Source organism: Pan paniscus, chromosome 8 (assembly GCF_029289425.2).
Source record: "Pan paniscus chromosome 8, NHGRI_mPanPan1-v2.0_pri, whole genome shotgun sequence".
NCBI lineage: Eukaryota > Metazoa > Chordata > Mammalia > Primates > Hominidae > Pan > Pan paniscus.
The window spans coordinates 85,400,494-85,418,218 of record NC_073257.2 but is presented as its reverse complement, the minus strand read 5'-3'; the positions used below and the strand labels follow the sequence as shown (position 1 = coordinate 85,418,218).

Below are 17,725 nucleotides of genomic sequence, written 5' to 3'. Positions count from 1 at the left end.
TTTTAAGGGACTGTTTAAATCTTTGATTTGTAGACTATTAAATACACCATATGCATAAAGTAAGCCTTTAGCTCTAAGGTAAAGACGACACGTTTTCAGTTTGTGACTACAAATAGGTTAAAAATAGATTTTAATTTTATTAAAAATATAATTTAATACAGGTTGTTTGAAGCATCTGTCTTCATATGATGGCCTTAGAACACCTTGGTATAATAAAAAGTTACCGTAATTTATGATTATTTGAATTTATCCATTCTGAAAATTAATAAGATCTAAAACTGGCATGACAATCAAGATTTGTATTTAGTGAAATTTAAAATAAATGTAAGCCATAGTTAAAACTGTTGCTGCATTCATGAATGCCCTTAGGAAAAGGTCCACAGTAAAATCAGAAAGCTGAACCTCTCCTGCTGTTTATAGGATATGTTTATGCTGAATTAATTGCCAGGGTTTCTTAAACTTTTAGGGAATTATACTTTGGTGGCTCAATAGTAGATTCTACAAATTATTTTTAAATTGATTTCCTTTCCTTAGAGCTGCAGGAGAATATCTGGCAAGGTGCATTTAATATTTGGAAAAAAGATATGACCAGTAACCTACTTTAGGAAGAAAATAAGCATCACCTGGCATCAGGTAGGCATCGTAAGGTTGAGCTGTCCTATCTGAAAAAATATGCGATATAATTTATTACAGAAGTTACTTTATACTAATGCTTAACATTTATGTTTTTAGTTACACACCCCTTCCATTTTAATCTGCTGATAGGGTAGGACATCTAAAGAGAGTTTTAGGAATGACATCTATTTGATGAGGTCAGATTTTCAACAGCAAAATAACTTAAAACTGAGTACAACTCTCCAGAAATGAACACAGGCTGAAGTATTCTGAAGCCAGTGATATTGTCACTGATGATTTGCTGCTTTTTGTGTATGTGTGAGCTCATCAAATCCTATATGATTGAACTGATCATTGTTAAGAGACAACATGAGCAGTGATTTGGGTATTATTCACTGTTGCATCTTTGGGTACAAACTTGCCTTTCCAATGGGATAGGTTAATTTCTGCTGAAAGAGACAGTAACTGGAGATAGAAACAACACTCATGTCATTTTTGGCCGCTACGGTGTTTTGTTCTTCGGTCACTTGTGCCAAAATCACTCTTCATGAAGATGATTTCTAGTCGATCTTCTATACAAGCTCTGCATCACTTGATGACTGAATACTGCTTCATGAAATCTCGTGTTTCCTGCAGCCTGATAGATTCTTCTCATTTGCCTTATGGTCCCTGCCTGGTTCGAGAGACTGGTCTGCCTCTGCCTTGAGATTTTGTAGACCCATGTAACTGAGGACCTGTCGGATGACATAGAGTAACATTAGTAGACAGTCTAGGTTTGATAATCACTCTCAAGTTTATAGCTAAGGGCTTTTTTGCTCCAATTATGAATTGGACTTTCTTAAGGTATGAAAGCAGTAAACTAGTTTTGTAGAAGAGCCCACTAATTAAAAAGAAGCAAGATGTCTGATTTACTCACTTCCACTTCAGTGTTACGTAAGTTATACCTGAGGTGTTTTTTTTTTTTTTGGAGGTGGAGTCTCACTCTGTCCCCCCAGGCTGGAGGTGCAGTGGCATGATCTCGGCTCACTGCAAGCTCTGCCTCCCAGGTTCACCTCATTCTCCTGCCTCAGTCCCCCGAGTAGCTGGGACTACAGGCATCTGCCACCACACCCGGCTAATTTTTTGTATTTTTAGTAGAGACGGGGTTTCACCATGTTAGCCAGGATGGTCTCAATATGCTGACCTCGTGATCCGCCCGCCTTGGCCTCCGAAAGTGCTGGGATTACAGGCATGAGCCACCGCGCCCAGCCAGTTATACCTGACTTTCAATGTGGCTGAAATTGTAGCTCAAATGCAGATCTGAAAGCAGAATCTGACAAAAGCATTCAAAGACTACCAGACAATGCTACGGGGAACTGAGCTGAGAAATCACTTGGACTACAAAGATGGTTTGAGGCAGACTAGTTTTTTTTTACCATAGTTGCTGATTATTTTGATCATTAACAGGAAACATCTCAGCTGTCCATTACTTCTAAATTTACCTTCGGCATAATAAGAATGACCCTGATGGTGGTGAGAAGACTGTCACAGGAAGAATTAAGAATTAGGACATCCTGCAGCCTGGGCAACATAGCAAGACCCTGTCTCTACAAAAAATAGATTAGCTGGGCATGGTGGCACTGCTTGTAGCCCTAGCTATGTGGGAGGCTTAGGTGGGAGGATCCCTTAAGCCCCGGAGTTCGAGGCTACAGTGAGCCATGATCATGCCACTGCATTCTGGCCTGATCAGCAGAGTGAGACTGTCTCAAAAAAGACATCCCTCAATTTTCTCCCATCACTTCTTTGTTAGTACATCTACAGAGTATAATTTAAAGATAAAAAGAGTTAATGCGATAGAATCAGACTCAGCATATCCTGATGGTTTAGAATTTCTTTTCTTACCTTGGCCTAACAGATTAACTGATCAAAGCAGTTTAATCCATAGGAATATGGATTTTGCCTGCATAATAAAATCCATGCTATGTTCTTAAAGAATATTTTGAACATTACAACAAGGACTAATTTGGGTTGAACTTTTTAGATTTAAAAAAAAAAAAAAAAGGCAGTTTACCAAAGTAGTGAGGAGTTAATTTACATGGTATGAAGAAAACAGGAATCTGAAACTTTTTGGCTCTGAGCAATAGAACTCTCCTAGCTTTTTATTATACCCCATGTTCCAAAATGAATTTTAGGTGATTTACAAAGATGTGGGAAAACATTAAATCCAAGAAAATCTGAAAGAAGGGGAAACAGGTGTAGGAAAAAAGACAAAGGCTGGGTCTTAACACAACCACACAGTAGTAAATAAGGGCCATGGCCCCACCTTTACCTGCAGATCCCCTGCCAGGTCGGGCCTGATGAGGATACTCAACTGCACATGAGCGACGATACTGTGTATCCAGCTACAAGAGAAAAGAGGAGACACTTCTTATGATGCATCTTCTCACAAAGGATAATATTTTAGCAGGTTCACAGGAAAACCTTGAAATCAACAGTGGTAAAAGGCATAGACTACCAACTTGAGGGAAAAGTCAGCTGAGTGCACTGGGTTGAATTTCAAGTAGAAAATCCCAAGCCAGATGCCCACAAAGCCATTTATTGTAAAAATTGCAGATTCTTCAATGTTATTACTATGCCGTTAAGGAAATCAGGAGTTATAAATAATCCATATGGTTTAATATTTCAGTTAGTTCTAAGGGGGTTTGTCTCATTTCTTTTTGTTGGCTGCTGCATATATTTTAAATGAATGCTTTCATTTAAAACAACCAGCCTTTTCAGCAACATTGAAATACTTATGACTTTACCACCATATTGAAATTTAACTTTACATTTACTTTTTAGCATTATGAAATGCAAATATTTCACAGTTACCTCAAGGAATTAAAAAATGTAGAGATACGACTAAAATATTAAAATGCAAATATCAAATAAAGCTATATATGACATCCTGCTGGGGCTTCTGGAATAAAAACATCCCCCAGTAGTTCCCTTGAGAGAGCACTGAAATCAAGAGATTTCAGGAAGCTTTTTCTGGTGAAGCCCCTATATTTTAGAGATCAGGGGTCAGCAAACTTATTTTTTGCAAAGGGCCAGATAGTTATTATATTAGGCTTTGTGGACCATAGGGTGGTTGTTGCAACTACTCAGCTTCGCTGTTATGGTATGAAGGCAGCCATAGATAGCACATAAATGAGCTTGGTGGCACTGCTCCAATAAAAGTTTATTTACAAAACAAGGCGGTAGGCCAAGTGAGTAGCCCAGGAACTGTAGTTTACTGGCCCCTATTCTAGATGAAAACAGCAAGGAGCAAAGTGCTAGTCTGGAGTGCCAGGCCCAGGACAGCTAGCATTCTTTTTTTTTGTGGGGGGACAGAGTCTTCTCGCTCTGTCGCCCAGGTTGGAGTGCAATGGCACGATCTCGGCTCACTGCAACCTCCGCCTCCTGGGCTCAAGCAATTCTCCTGCCTTAGCCTCCCGAGTAGCTGGGATTACAGGCATGCACCACCATGCCTGGCTAATTTTCTTGTATTTTTAATAGAAACGGGTTTCACCATGTTAGCCAGGCTGGTCTCAAACTCCTGACTTCAGGTGATCTGCCCACCTCAGCCTCCCAAAATGCTGGGATTACAGGTGTGAGCCACTGCAGCAGGCTCACAGCTAGCATTCCTAATAAACTAAACAACTAGCTATCTCCCTTTTTATGACAGCAAATGGGGAGAGAAATGGTAAGTAATTTTTACTTTTTTTTTTAATAAACTTAAAGAGAAGACTGAAACATTTTCATCTGTTCAGTTTTATTCCTAAGGCAATCAAAAATTAAATGTTTTTAGCCAGGTGCAGAGGTGCACACCTGTAATCCCAGCTACTTGGGAGGCTGCGGTGGGAGGATCACTTGAGCCCAGGAGTTTGAAGCTGCAGTGTGCTGATTGCACCACTACACTCCAGCCTGGGTGATGTAGCGAGATACTTGTCTCTTAAAAAAAATGAAATGTTTGGCTGAGAGCGGTGGCTCACGCCTGTAATTCCAGCACTTTGGGAGGCCAAGGTAGGTGGATCACTTGGGGTCAGAAGTTCAAGACCAGCCTGGGCAACTTGGAGAAACACTGTCTTTACTAAAAGAATACAAAAATTAGCTGGGCATGGTGGCAGGTGCCTGTAGTCCCAGCTACTCAGGAGGCTGAGGCAGGAGAATCGATTGAACCCAGGAGGAGGTGGAGGCTGCAGTGAGCTGAGATTGCACCACAGCACTCTAGCCTGGGCGACAGAGTAAGACTCCGTGTCAAAAAAAAAAAAAAGTTTCAGAGAATCTAGCTGTGTAATATAATCATCAAGTACTACTTAATAAATGTCCTGTGTGTCAGATTATAAGAAGGCAAATTCAGTAGAAGTTCTCAAACTTTCTGGGGTTCACACTGAACCCCAAGAATCAGAAATGCTCATGTTTCCTTTTCTTGTTTTTGGTGAGTTTCTCCCTAAGTCCGCCTCGTGGGGTCTACTAGAATGAACAGTGTTCCCTCAAAATTTATGTCCACCTGGAACTTGTGAATGTGACCAAGTTTGGAAATAGGGTCTTTGCAGATAAATCAAGTTAAGGTAAAGTCGCACTAGATTAGGGTGGGCCCTAAATTCAGCGACTGGTATCTTATAAGAAGAGGGAACCCTGGACACAGACACACAGGGAGGAAAGCCATGTAAAGACAGAGGCAGGCTGGGCATGTGGCTCATGCCTGTAGTCCCAGCACTTTGGGAGGCTGAGGTGGGAGGATCACTTGAACCTCGGAGTTTGAGACCAGTCTGGCCAACATAGTGACACCCTATCTCTACAAAATAAAAAAATTAGCAGGGCATGGTGGCATGCGCCTGTAGTCCCAGCTACTCAGGAGGCTGAGGTGAGATGATCACTTAAGCCCAGGAGGTTGAGGCTGCAGTGAGCTGTGCTCTGCACTCCAGCCTGGGCAACAGAGTGAGACCCTGTCTTAAAAGAAAAGAAAAAAAAGGCCGGGTGCAGTGGCTCACACCTATAATCACAGCACTTTGGGAGGCTGAGGTGGGCAGATAATGAGGTCAGGAGTTCGAGACCAGCCTGGCCAAGATGGCAAAACCCCATCTCTAGTAAAATTACAAAAATTAGCTGGGCGTGGTGGCAGGCACCTGTAGTCCCAGCTATTCGGGAGGCTGAGGCAGGAGAATCACATGAACCCAGTAGGCAGAGGTTGCAGTGAGCTGAGATTGCGCCATTACACTCCACCCTAGGTGACAGAGCGAGACTCCGTCTCAAAAAAAAAAAAAAAAAGGCAGAAATTGGGAGTGATGCAGCTGCAAGCCAAGGAACACCAGGGATCACAGGTGGCCACCAGAATCCAGGAAGAGACAAAAAGATTCTTCCCTAGACCTTGCAAAGGGAGCATAGCTCTGTTGACACCTTGATTTTGAACTTCTCGCCTCTGGAACTGTGAGGAAAAAATTTCTGCTGTTTTAAGGCACCCAGTTGTTGGTCATTTCTTAAGCCCTAGGAAACTAATACAGAGGTCTGATATTGATTATCCTTACCACTCTTCTCATAGAAGAAAAACTTTGCAGTGCTTTAGCCTGCCGTGGTTCAAGGGTCATGAGTTGGGACAAGTGTGCTGCAAACACTACCATCCTGAAAACTGTCAGGATGTGGGGTCCCTGGTTACTTCCCCAGGCTCTCCAAGTGCTCTTGCCACAAAGCAGATTATGTGGGGTCGAGCTCCCAGCCTACAAATGGGGAAGGTCAGTGCATGACCCCATTGCTGATCAGGTTTTTTCTATTACTTAAAAGGGCTAGTAAATGCCTAATAAATGGTAGGCAGTGTCAGCATTTAAAACACCAGTAGAAAGAAAAAGTCCTAAGCTGGGTACAGTGGTGTGCACCTGTAGTCCCAGCTACTTGGGAGGCTAAGGCAGGATTGCTTGAGCCCAGGAGTTCCAAGTCTACTCTGGGCAACATGGCAAGAGCCTGCTTCTGAAAAAAATTTTTTATTAAAGTCCCAACTCACTCATCCACCAGGACTCATCATAATCTGAGACCACTTTTGATGTAATTCCAGAAGAACAGGATTACACAATAAAGTTATGCTTATCTGATGTGTACTGGGATTTAATATTCTTGCTTGTGGTCAGACATATCTTAAGTGTTAAATTGCTTAGAATTTGTGATTTCTGTATAAGGCATTAAAGAATAGGCATCAGGGACTAGTTAGAATTTGAACAAAATGTATTTATAACACTGTTTATTGTTGGAAACTCAACTTTTATTCTGAGTTAAGCCTCTAGATAAAATCTTAAGTCTGCCAAACTATTATTCCCCCCACCTTTTCTTTCCCCAACTATCAAGACCATTCTAGGAAGTATGTCACTCTACCAAAAATGATTGAGTTGTGTTGGGCCTGGGGAAAAAGTCAGGCAAAAGGAGCCTTTCTTGTGGCTGCTGATAGTTAGGTTCATCCACCACCGCACTTTGAGCTCGACTAGAGTCGCCATGGGGTTTCTGCAGAGGAGACAAAAGTTACAGAAACAGTGAAAACTATCTGTAATGTGGTATGTAGTTAAAACCCTATCGACCATGGCAGATATGGTAAGTGCAGGCCAAACAGCTCCAATTCCACGTCATAAATTAGCACTGTGTTTGTACTTTTGACAAAACACAGTATAAATCAAGATCAGGGCACAGATCCTGCAGAATTACTGCCCATTAGGTTGTATGGTAAGTACATGGAGAGGCAATATGAAAGAAACATACCATCTGTCTTTGTGGCCCCACAGTGCTCACATGTTCCACTTCAGCTGTGCCAATAGGTGGTAGCAGATTATTTCGACTCAGGGGCATCGGTGAGGGAGAGGAGAGCGAGTCGGGTGCCACTGGGCTGCAGATCCCACCAACAAACACCAGGGTATGAAAGCATGAAGTTATAACAATACCAGCAAATTGATTAGAAATCAGATAAATGAAGCAGATGAGTTTAATGTGCACAGAAAGCTTTAGGCTACCTATGTTTTTAAGTAGAGATCTCAGGATTTTTGGAAAATTAGTTTTTAAAATAGTGTTTTCTGATTTTGTTTTGAAGCTCTATACTCTGGGTACACAACAGAAGCTGGCCTTTTCTCTCCCACAGAACTGGAATAAAACATTTGTCCCTATCTGGTATTGCACTTCTCTGCTGATTTGGATTTGTAAATTCCCAGCTGATGATGGAATTCTTGACAGTTCTGGACCTTCTGGTTATCGTTTTCCCTAATAACTATAGTTCTCAGGTAAAGTTCCTAAACCTTCATTCCCTTCAGTAGGATCTGGAGCAGCTTGCAGTATTCCTTATCCTTAAGACAGTAATTGAAACTGAATGATACTTTCATGTCCCAGAAGTAACAAAGCAACTTACTTTTCAACTTTGAAAAAAAGTACTGTCAGAAGGAATGAGAGATTAATTATACATCAAGACTACTCATCCCCAAATGAATGCATTTATAGCTCTGTTGGTATAGATATAGCTACATCCACATAATAATGCTTAACTTGGAAGCCGCATTGAAAACACTGCTGTGGCCTTATTATCTCATACCTTTGAGGATATTTTTAGAAATTAATCATCCTAAGACATTTTGTGAATCAACAGCTAAAAGAATTCTATGTTTAAAATTGGCTCCTAGGTATTTTTGCATGATGAGGCTCAGAGTGTGTAGTGAATGAAGGGTGGGAAAGGCGATTACTTTTAGTGTCACTTCCTAGGAGGTGCTAAGGGATATTTTTCCTGGTATGTAAGCAACTACTTATCTGAGGTTTATGAAGTTTTCATTGTCAATGGAATAAGCAGATCCCAATGGTACAGAAAAACCTTAAAGGGGAATTAACTATTATTTTGGAGTGAATTTCACTGACTATGTTCCCACCACGGAAAATGTTTGATTAAATAAATAGGTTCTTTATTCCTTTTGTAACCCCAATATAGTATTCTAGCCAACATTTTATTTTTACAAATAGAACTCTTTAGCTAGATCAACAGAAAGATTCAATATCTATTTCATTAAAATTATTTAACCCCTGCTGGGTGCGGTGGTTCACACCTGTAATCTCAGCACTTTAGGAGACTGAGGCAGGCAGATTGCTTGAGCTCAGGAATTTGAAACCAGCCTGGGCAACATGACAAGACCCCTGTCTCTACTAAAAACACAAAAAGTTAACCTGGCATGGTGGCACCACCTGCCTGTGGTCCCGGCTACTTGGGAGGCTGGGGTGGGAGAACCACTTGAGCCCAGAAGTTGAGGCTGCAGTGAGCCATGATCATCCACTGCACTCCAGCCTGGGCGACAGGAGTGAGACTGTATCTAAAAAAATAAAATAAAATAAAATTTAACCCCATTAAAAAATTCTGTGTTGGATCTAAACCCATGGGCAATCTGTCATAAGACTACTTAATGATTAGTTTCTAGGCATAGATTTCAGTCTCATATTTAAATTAACTCTGTATGTAAAATGTGTTAGTTTTACCACGGTTTCCAGAAGTTCTGCTTTTGAAACCTACACTCGGGCTCCTCTGAGGATTTCTTCCACAGATCTTGGTGTTTCAGCACATGAATGGCTCGTGCTGATCGGATGAAGAGTTCGTGGTGGTGGATTGCGTCTCCTGGTGGACTGCACTGTGTATGACAGAGATGATGTACTAAACTCCACAGCTCGATTTGGCCAATTTCGAGTTGAAAGGATGGTACTGGACCCAGGCCTCATAAGTAGCTTGTCATCAAGATCTCTAGTAGCCAAATCAGAAACCCACAATGAAGTAAAGATCAGTATGTCAAGGAAGACAAGACTAACGGGGTAAAAAGCCTTAGACTAGAAACTACATTTAGGGGGAAATAAAGCAAAAATAAAAACCTTTCAATAAGTAACACTAGTTTCCAGATGGTACTCTAGCTCAGGCATGAGAATCTGTTCTTAAAAGTGGGACATTATTTCAATCATAAACATAATTTACTAGAATGGACATTTGGCAAAGCAAGTCCATTATCCACCTGCCATCACAGTCACTTTTTTAGTCACCAGTGAAGGCAAGCCTGAAGGACACCTACTCCAAAGTGCTTCCCAAAAATTTGCCACAGGGGCTGATTCCTACTCTGTTTGAGGCATTCTTTTGTGCTGAAAGATTGTCACCAGAAAGACAACTGAAAGACAAATATTGCTGCTTGGGAGCAGTTGTGGCACCAGTGTGGCTCCCACTGTAGCAATTAAAGTGCTGAGCAAGTTGGAGCTGGCAGGGATTTGGGTTTGGGTTCCTTGGAAAGCTGGGAGTGGGCAAAGGGTCTTGTGCTGCCCAGAGCCAGAGCTGTTGGGACCACAGTAGCCCCATTTGCATAAATAACTGAAATACAACCCTTTTCTGTAAGTCGTCCAATAAATAAAATAATACCACACCTAAACAGTTCAGTAGCTTAAATACTGCCCTACAGATTCAGGTGTGTATTTTTTTTTCTTTTAAAGCAAGTGAGAGGACATTTGACTATTTTAAGACATCTAAGAGTATCCGCACAATTAAATGGAAGAGAAGTGAAAGAATAACGCAGCTAAGCTCTGCCATTTGCTCCTATAGCTTTCAGCAAGTTCCTCAACCTTTCAGGCCACTTTGGTGTCCTCTAGTGCAAAACATGGCACCGTGCTTGGAGGACTTTGAAGGGATGCTGCCCATCAAGGAACAGGGCTAAACCTGGAGACTGTTCTGGTCTTCCTGCCTCTCTAGCAATTCACTTATGCCTTTTTTTTTTTTTTTTTAAACACACCCTAACTGCTTTCTAATTACAAAATGTTTAGGCTTTAGCTGCCCTATGTTCACCTTTATTTTGTTCTATGAACTTCCGGATTTGATTGTCTTCTCTAGCCAGGTGACTTTTAGATCGGTCTCCAGATCCGACCTCTTCCACATTTCCAGTGAGATGGCCCCTCACTGTAAACACACCCCAGAAGAAACCCATCTTTTCCGCCAACAGAGGCTTCCCTCAAGCTTGAAATCGAGATAACTTTGATTCCTCTATTTCTATAGAATTTCACTTACTTGACATTATCATCTCCCAAAATAGCTCATTTGTTTCTCACCCTGTGTGGCCGCTTGAGTGCAGACCCTTAGTAGCTCATGCGTGGACTCCTGCATTGACCCCTTACCTTCAGTTCCTTCCACTCCATCCATTTACACTATGGTGAAATCGATCTTTCAGATTCCTGATTTAAATATATGTGCTCCCAAACCAAAATTCATACATTGCTGGAAGGAGTGTAAAATGGTACAACTCCTTTGGGAAATGATATGGCAGTTTCCTATGAAACTAAACATATACCTGTGCTATGACCCTTTCATTTCTAGGTATCAACTCAAGAGAAATGAGACCGTAAAACCACAAAAAAGACCTATACAAGAATATTTAGAGTAACTTTATTATGTGTAATACCTCTAACCTGGAAATGACCCGTGTTAATTAATTAACAGGAGAGCAGATGGATAAATTGTGTGTATTACAATAGAATACTCCTCAGCAAGGGAGGAGGCCATACACAACAACGTGGATGAATCCCAAAAACATGACACTCAAAACTCTCCACAATCTGGTCCTAACATTCATTAGTTCCATAGTCACTTCTTTCCCGCTAATCACACCATGGTCTATTTTAATTCTAGAAGATTGTCAATTATCTTTGATCAGAAGCATTAAAGTTCTGACCTATTTTCCGTTCTTCTATGTCAAAAGTGATCTGCTATCTTTCCTAAATATTTTGTATTTTCTTATCTCCAAACCTTTCCCCATATCATTCCTCCTACCTAGAATGCCCTTGCTGCTCTCCTTTGCTTATCCAAAGCCCCATCTTTCAAGGACAAGTTCAAAACCTACACTTACCCACCAGAATGCTTTGGGGCTGTCATAGCACTCATTCTGGACAGCACGCACATGGCACTCAGTTACAAAAATGCCGCATATGGTTAGGTCTTTTTTTACCCACGTATGTCTTCTCTTTCCAGTTACATTATCAGCCCCCTGATGGTGGAGACCATGTCCCTTGGATGTTTTACTCCCCAGGAGTTTTTGTGGTTGCTTGGTTGGCACTCAATACATGCATACTGATAAACTGATTTTGCTTTCCCTCTATTTCCCTTTTACACTGTATAGTCTGAAAATGTTGAACTTCTTACAGGAGCTTGTCCATTAGGGAGAGATTTCTTGGCTGTAGAGGCATTCCATGAACCAAGAGATCATTCACATTTGGCTGATGTCTGCTTGCTTGACAGAGACTCATCTACGTGTTGAAAGAAGACAGTACTCTTGATCAGTTGGAGAAGATACCTGTTTGGTTTTCCAACTTTGCCAAAAGTTAATATTTCCAATTTGGTTATTTATACTTTATCCCCATGCTTTAATTTTTATAACATCTTGGGGCCCGTAGCTGGGGCCCCAAGTCAACTGTCCATGTGATAGGGTCCCTCCTTTCCTCTCCATTCCTAAATGACAGCAGGTAGGGGAAGCCTGATCAATCTGGATGAAAACAATTAACAGCCCTCTTACGGGGAGTGAGGACCTTTATTATTATTGTTTACATTAAAATAGAAGAGAAAACTCACAGACAAAATATGGAACAATAATAGAAAATAATAAGGGGAAACTCTAACTTAATCTCTTTCATCATCACACAATCCTGCACTCTGTACAAACTAATCCTTCTCTTTCACTACCTGTGGAGCAGGTCAGCCCTCAATGATAACCTAAATCCTGAAGACTCTGTACTAGGAGGTAAGCTTATCTGTTCTAATTTTAGCAGGATGTAATGTTTCTTGGACTGGCATTGCCCCCCTAGAGCCCTGCTTGTTTTCTCAGGTCATCAGCTCATTGGCTTTTCTGGCAGTCTCCGCTGCCACAGAATGTATTTTCCTTCCTCTTTCTCTTCAGAATGTTTGAATTAACTCTTCTCCTTTCTTAGGTCATCAGCGACCCGAACGTCTAACTATTCAGGGCTTAGGTCACTAAACCACGGCCACACCAGTTCCACATGCAGCAGTGCTTTACTACCACAAAAGGAACATTAATTTACCTGGTTCATCCCTGGTGTGGTGACTTACGAGCCTTCATAATTTTCTCTTCTTTTTTCTGAGACGGAGTCTTGCTCTGTCACCCAGGTTGGAGTGCAGTGGCGTAATCTCGGCCCACTGCTACCTCTGCCTCCCAGGTTCAAGTGATTCTCCTGCCTCAGCCTCCAGAGTAGCTGGCACTACAGGTGCCTGCCACCATGCCCAGCTAGTTTTTGTATTTTTAGTATAGATGAGGTTTCACCAAATTGGCCAGGCTGGTCTTGAACTCCTGGCCTCAAATGACCCGCCCACCTTGGCCTAATTTTCTTTTTAAATACCTGTTTTGTAAATCCAGCTGTATAACATCTGGCCAATATGCCAACACCTTTCTCTGGTTTTTTTTTCCACCTTAAAAGTAACACCAGGAAACTATTGTGTAGGAACTGAGACTACATAAATCATTACACAGGGATAAGACCAATCTCATCTGCCTCCTGCAAGAAATACCATCTTTGTGCTTGTTCAGACTCACTTGAAATAGCTTTTCTCTTTGTTTTTGTTTGATTTTTATACCTGGTTTATGAGTACTAAACATCCAAAAGGCAAAAAAGTTAACAGATTTAAATATTAAAAAACAAAAACAGCCTGGGTATGGTGGCGACTCAGGAGGCTGAGGTGGGAAGGTGGCTTGAGCTCAGGAGTTTGAGACCAGCCTGGGCAACATAGTGAGACTCCTCTCTCTAAAAAACAAACAGGGACCAGGTGCGGTGGCTCATGCCTGTAATTCCAGCACTTTGGGAGCCTGAGGCAGGTGGATCTCATGAGGCCAGGAGTTCGAGACGGGCCTGGCCAACATGGTGAAACTCTGTCTCTACCAAAAATACAGAAATCAGCCGAGTGGTGGTGCACATCTGTAATCCCAGGTACTCAGGAGGCTGAGGCACAAGAACTGGTTGAACCTGGGAGGCGGAGGTTGCAGTGAGCCGAGATCATGCCACTGCGCTCCAGCCTGGGTGACAGAGCGAGACTGTCTCAAAAAAAATGAAAAAATAAAAAATAAACAGGGTGGGCCAAGTTGAGAGAAAAAGGAAGGAAAAACTCAAAAGGAAGGAGGCGTTCAAAGGACAATCATAGAGAATCTAAGATGAGTCATTTTTATCATAAGGGTATCCTCCATTCTTCCCAAAACAGACTTAGGCTGACCACATGGTTGATTCTAGGTTGCACAACTTACAGATGCCTCCTTAGAAGAGCTGACTGAGAAATATTTATCAACTCTAATTTGCTATTAATATTTTAAACTGAAACCAATGCAAAGAGTCACTGGATTATTATGATAAACACATAACTGTACTAAAACATATTGAGTCAGAAATCATACAAGTAAGGCAAACAACTCTGAGCAAATTTCCTCTGGTGAGAGTAGCCCTGGGGTCTCCAACTGATCCCTCTGGGGCTTACCGGATTTGAGGTAATGGACAGCACCTTAGACTGTGGCACTCGCGGTAACACCAAAGGATGTGGTTCACTCAGCACACAGGAACTTTCTGAATCGGGTCTGGTAACTGCAACATTACTCTCATCATCTGGGCAAAGGAACAGGATATATTATCCATGGATAATCTTCTGGCCCACAGCAACAGTATTGTGAAAAAAGATCTCTCCTGAGAATTCATAATCTCAAACAAGGCTTCACTTATCTTTGCAGTACAATTTTATGCCACCTGCATGGTTCAAAAAAACCCCTCAAACCAAGACTAGTTGAAAGTGGTTTCCCAGGCTGATGATGCCTACTGGTACCTGGCAGAAAGAGAAAAAGATCTCTAGGGCACAGTTGTCCTACATACCTTTGGAGTTGACAGAAATATTTTACAACTGTGCTGTCCAGTGTGGAAGTAGCCACCACCCTCCTATAGCTATAGAGCACTTAGAATGTGGCTAGGGAGTGAGGAGCTGAATTTTAAATTTAATTTTAACTTATGGCCAAACGTGGCTGGTGCCTACTCTATTGGACAGTATAGCTCTAGGGAAACCATTAATCCAGACCTCAATTCCCACAGGTAAAGTTATGAGATTAGAAATCACTGTTAAGAATCACATCCACGAAGAAACAAGGCATCTTGAAAAAGAGCAGGCAGAAACAGCATAGTCGGATCAGCAAGGACTTCAGAAATTGGAATTGACAGATGTAGAATGTAAAACAAAAGCAGAAATAGAAAATACGACTAAGAGCAAGACACCATACAAATGACCAAGCAGGCTGGGCATGGTGGCTGACATCTGTAATCCCGGCACTGTGGGAGGCTGAGGCAGATTGCTTGAGGCCAGTAGTTCAAGACCAGCTTGGGCAACATAAGGAGACCACCATCTCTACAAAAAAAATTAAAATTAGCTGGGCATGGTGGCACGTGCCCTTGGTCCCAGCTACTTGGGAGGCTGAGGTGGGAGGACAGCTTCAGCCCAGGTAGTTGAGGCTGTAGTGAGCTGTGATGGCCCCACTGCACTCCAGCCTGGGCAACAGAGTGAAACCCTGTTTCAATAAATAAAAATAAAAAATAAATATTTTTCTTCATTAATTTAGACTTTAAAACTGTCTTGATTAAAAGTTAAAATCATTATAAAAACAAGTTATAAATAGGTGATTACATTTCACCAGAGTTTTATATACTTTGAGGTTACAGTTCACAGACCATGTAGCCCTACTGCATATATTGCAAACCTGCATGCAGTTTGGCTTTTCTCTTCACATAGAGGTTGGGAAAGTTGCTCTAATAATAGAGATAGGTTTGTACCAGCACCTGTCAGTTTGTTCTAACAACAATGAACCAACTGGTCCATGACAAAGCCAAAACTGCAAGTGTTCTCTTTCTGTACTTTCAGGTATTATAATAAAAAGTAATGACAACAGCTAACATTTATTGAGCTCTTAAATATTACAGGAACTACTCTATATACTTTCATGTAACTGGTTTATTTCTTAAACAATACTATGAAATAGATATTAGTATTTATACTCATTTTATAGATAAACTGAGGCTCAAAGAAGTTAAGCAACTAGCCAAGAATCTAAATAAAGTTAGTTTCAGAGCCAGTGGTCCAACCCAGGTTGTCTGGCAACAAAGTCTGTATCTTTTTTTTGAGACAGAGACTCGCTCTGTCGCCCAGGCTGGAACGTGGTGGCGCAAGCTCCGCTCACTGCAAGCTCTGCCTCCCACGTTCATGCCATTCTCCTGCCTCAGCCTCCCAAGTAGCTGGGACTACAGGTGCCCGCCACCACACCCGCTTAATTTTTGTATTTTTAGTAGAGATGGGGTTTCACCATGTTAGCCAGGATGGTCTTGATCTCCTGACCTCATGATCCACCCGCCTCGGCCTTCCAAAATGCTGGGATTATAGGTGTGAACCACTGTGCCCGGCCCAAAGTCTGTACTTTTAATCATTATATGCCACTGCTTCTCATGGGGATCACATTGTAGAGCAGGGTTGGCAAACTATAGCCCATGGGTCAAATCTGGCCTGCTACTTAAAAAAAAAAAAAAAAAAAAAAATTATTGTGGTAAAATACACATGACTTACCATTTTACACTCATGTTACTTAACAACAGGGATACCTTCTGAGAATGGCATTATTAGGTGATTCTGTTGTGTGAAGTCTGAGTGTATTTACACAAACCTAGGTGATACAGCCTATTACACACCTTAGCTAAATGGTACAGCCTGTTGCTCCTAGGCACAGGCCTGTACAGCATGTTACTGTACTGAATACTGGGGGCAACTATAACACAATGGTTAGCATTTGTATATTTAAACAAGCCTGAACATAGGAAAGGTACGATAAAATTATGGTACAAAAGATAAAAATGGTACAGGTACCTTGTATAGGGTACTTACCATGAATGGAGCTTACAGGAATGAAAGTTGCTCTGAGTGAGTCACTGAGTGAGTGGTGAGTGAATGTGAAGGCCTAGGTCATTACTGGACTGTCTATAAACACTGTACATTTAGGTTACACTACATTTTTAAAAATTTCTTCAAAAAATTACCCTTAGTTATACTTTTTGACTTTATAAATTTTTTATTTTTTTAACTTTTTGATCCTTTTGAAATAACAGCTTAAGGCACAAACACTGTACAACTGTACAAAAATATTTTTTCTTTATTTCCTTATTCTATGAGGTTTGCCTATTTTTTAATTAATTTTTACTGTTTAATCTTTTTGTTAAAATCTAAGACACAAACACACACATTAGCCTAGGCCTACATAGGATGAGGATCATCAATATCACTGTCTTCCACCTACACTTCCTGTCCCACCGGAAGGTCTTCAAAGGTTGTGTAACACACATGGAGCTGTCATCTCCTGTGGTAACAATGCCTTCTTCCGGAATACCTCCTGAAGGACCTACCTGAGGCTATTTTACAGTTAACTTTAAAAGACATGGTAGGAGAGCACTCTAATGATAAAAATATAGTATATACATAAACCAGTAACATAATCGTTTATTATGAAGTATATGTACTGTACATAATTGTTTATGCTGTATTTTTATATGACTGGCAGTGCAGTAGGTTTGTTTATACCAGCATCACCACAAACACATCAGTAATGAGTTGTGCTTTGACTTTACGACAACTACAATGTCATTAGGTGATAGGAGTTTTTCAGCTCCATTATAATCTTATGATACCATCATATATGTGGTCCAACATTGACCAAAGTGTCATTATGCCACACAGGACTGTATACAATTCAGCAGCATTAGTTACATTCATGATGTTGTGCAACCCTTACCTCTATCTAGTTCAATAACTTTTTATCACCCCAAAATGAAACCCCATACCTGTTACTACTGCCTGTTTTTCAAAATAACGGTGTGGCTGGGTGCGGTGGCTCACACCTGTAATCCCAGCACTTTGGGAGGCCGAGGTGGGCAGATCACCTGAGGTCAGGAGTTCGAGACCAGCCTGGCCAACATAGTGAAACCCCATCTCTACTAAAAATACAAAAAATAGCTGGGTGTGGTGGCAGGCACTTGTAATCCCAGCTACTCGGGAGGCTGAGGCAGGAGAATC

At 41.3% G+C, this 17,725-nt stretch overlaps 2 protein-coding genes across 14 annotated transcripts in view; one reads left to right on the top strand and one right to left on the bottom strand.

The window, feature by feature from the left end:
- Nucleotides 1-17,725, top strand: part of DNAJC9 (DnaJ heat shock protein family (Hsp40) member C9) — a 69,970-nt gene that overhangs the window by 4,894 nt on the left and 47,351 nt on the right. Inside the window, exons 5-6 of one of the 7 annotated variants that reach the window (XM_055092995.3) lie at nucleotides 7,730-7,868; nucleotides 9,094-10,025. The exons of 3 other annotated variants lie outside the window; for them this stretch is intronic. In XM_055092995.3, coding sequence (XP_054948970.1) covers nucleotides 7,730-7,852 — 123 coding nt within the window. In that variant the 3' untranslated portion in view covers nucleotides 7,853-7,868; nucleotides 9,094-10,025. Of the gene's footprint in view, nucleotides 1-534; nucleotides 634-7,681; nucleotides 10,026-17,725 lie in introns of those variants that run through there. 3 more of the 7 variants (XM_055092999.3, XM_063607761.1, XM_055092994.3) reach the window with 3 other exon arrangements.
- The window catches only part of FAM149B1 (family with sequence similarity 149 member B1), a 75,108-nt gene continuing 57,496 nt past the window's right edge, over nucleotides 114-17,725 (bottom strand). For 6 of the 7 annotated variants that reach the window (XM_055092981.1, XM_003815987.6, XM_008969006.5 and 3 more), the window contains 7 exons: nucleotides 14,114-14,238; nucleotides 11,783-11,886; nucleotides 9,134-9,358; nucleotides 7,357-7,480; nucleotides 6,979-7,104; nucleotides 2,924-2,996; nucleotides 114-1,349 (listed from right to left, as the gene is read on the bottom strand). In XM_055092981.1, the coding sequence (XP_054948956.1) occupies nucleotides 1,276-1,349; nucleotides 2,924-2,996; nucleotides 6,979-7,104; nucleotides 7,357-7,480; nucleotides 9,134-9,358; nucleotides 11,783-11,886; nucleotides 14,114-14,238 (851 nt within the window). In that variant the 3' untranslated portion in view covers nucleotides 114-1,275. The remainder of the gene's footprint in view (nucleotides 1,350-2,923; nucleotides 2,997-6,978; nucleotides 7,105-7,356; nucleotides 7,481-9,133; nucleotides 9,359-11,782; nucleotides 11,887-14,113; nucleotides 14,239-17,725) is intronic. The other variant, XM_008969007.6, reaches the window with a different exon arrangement.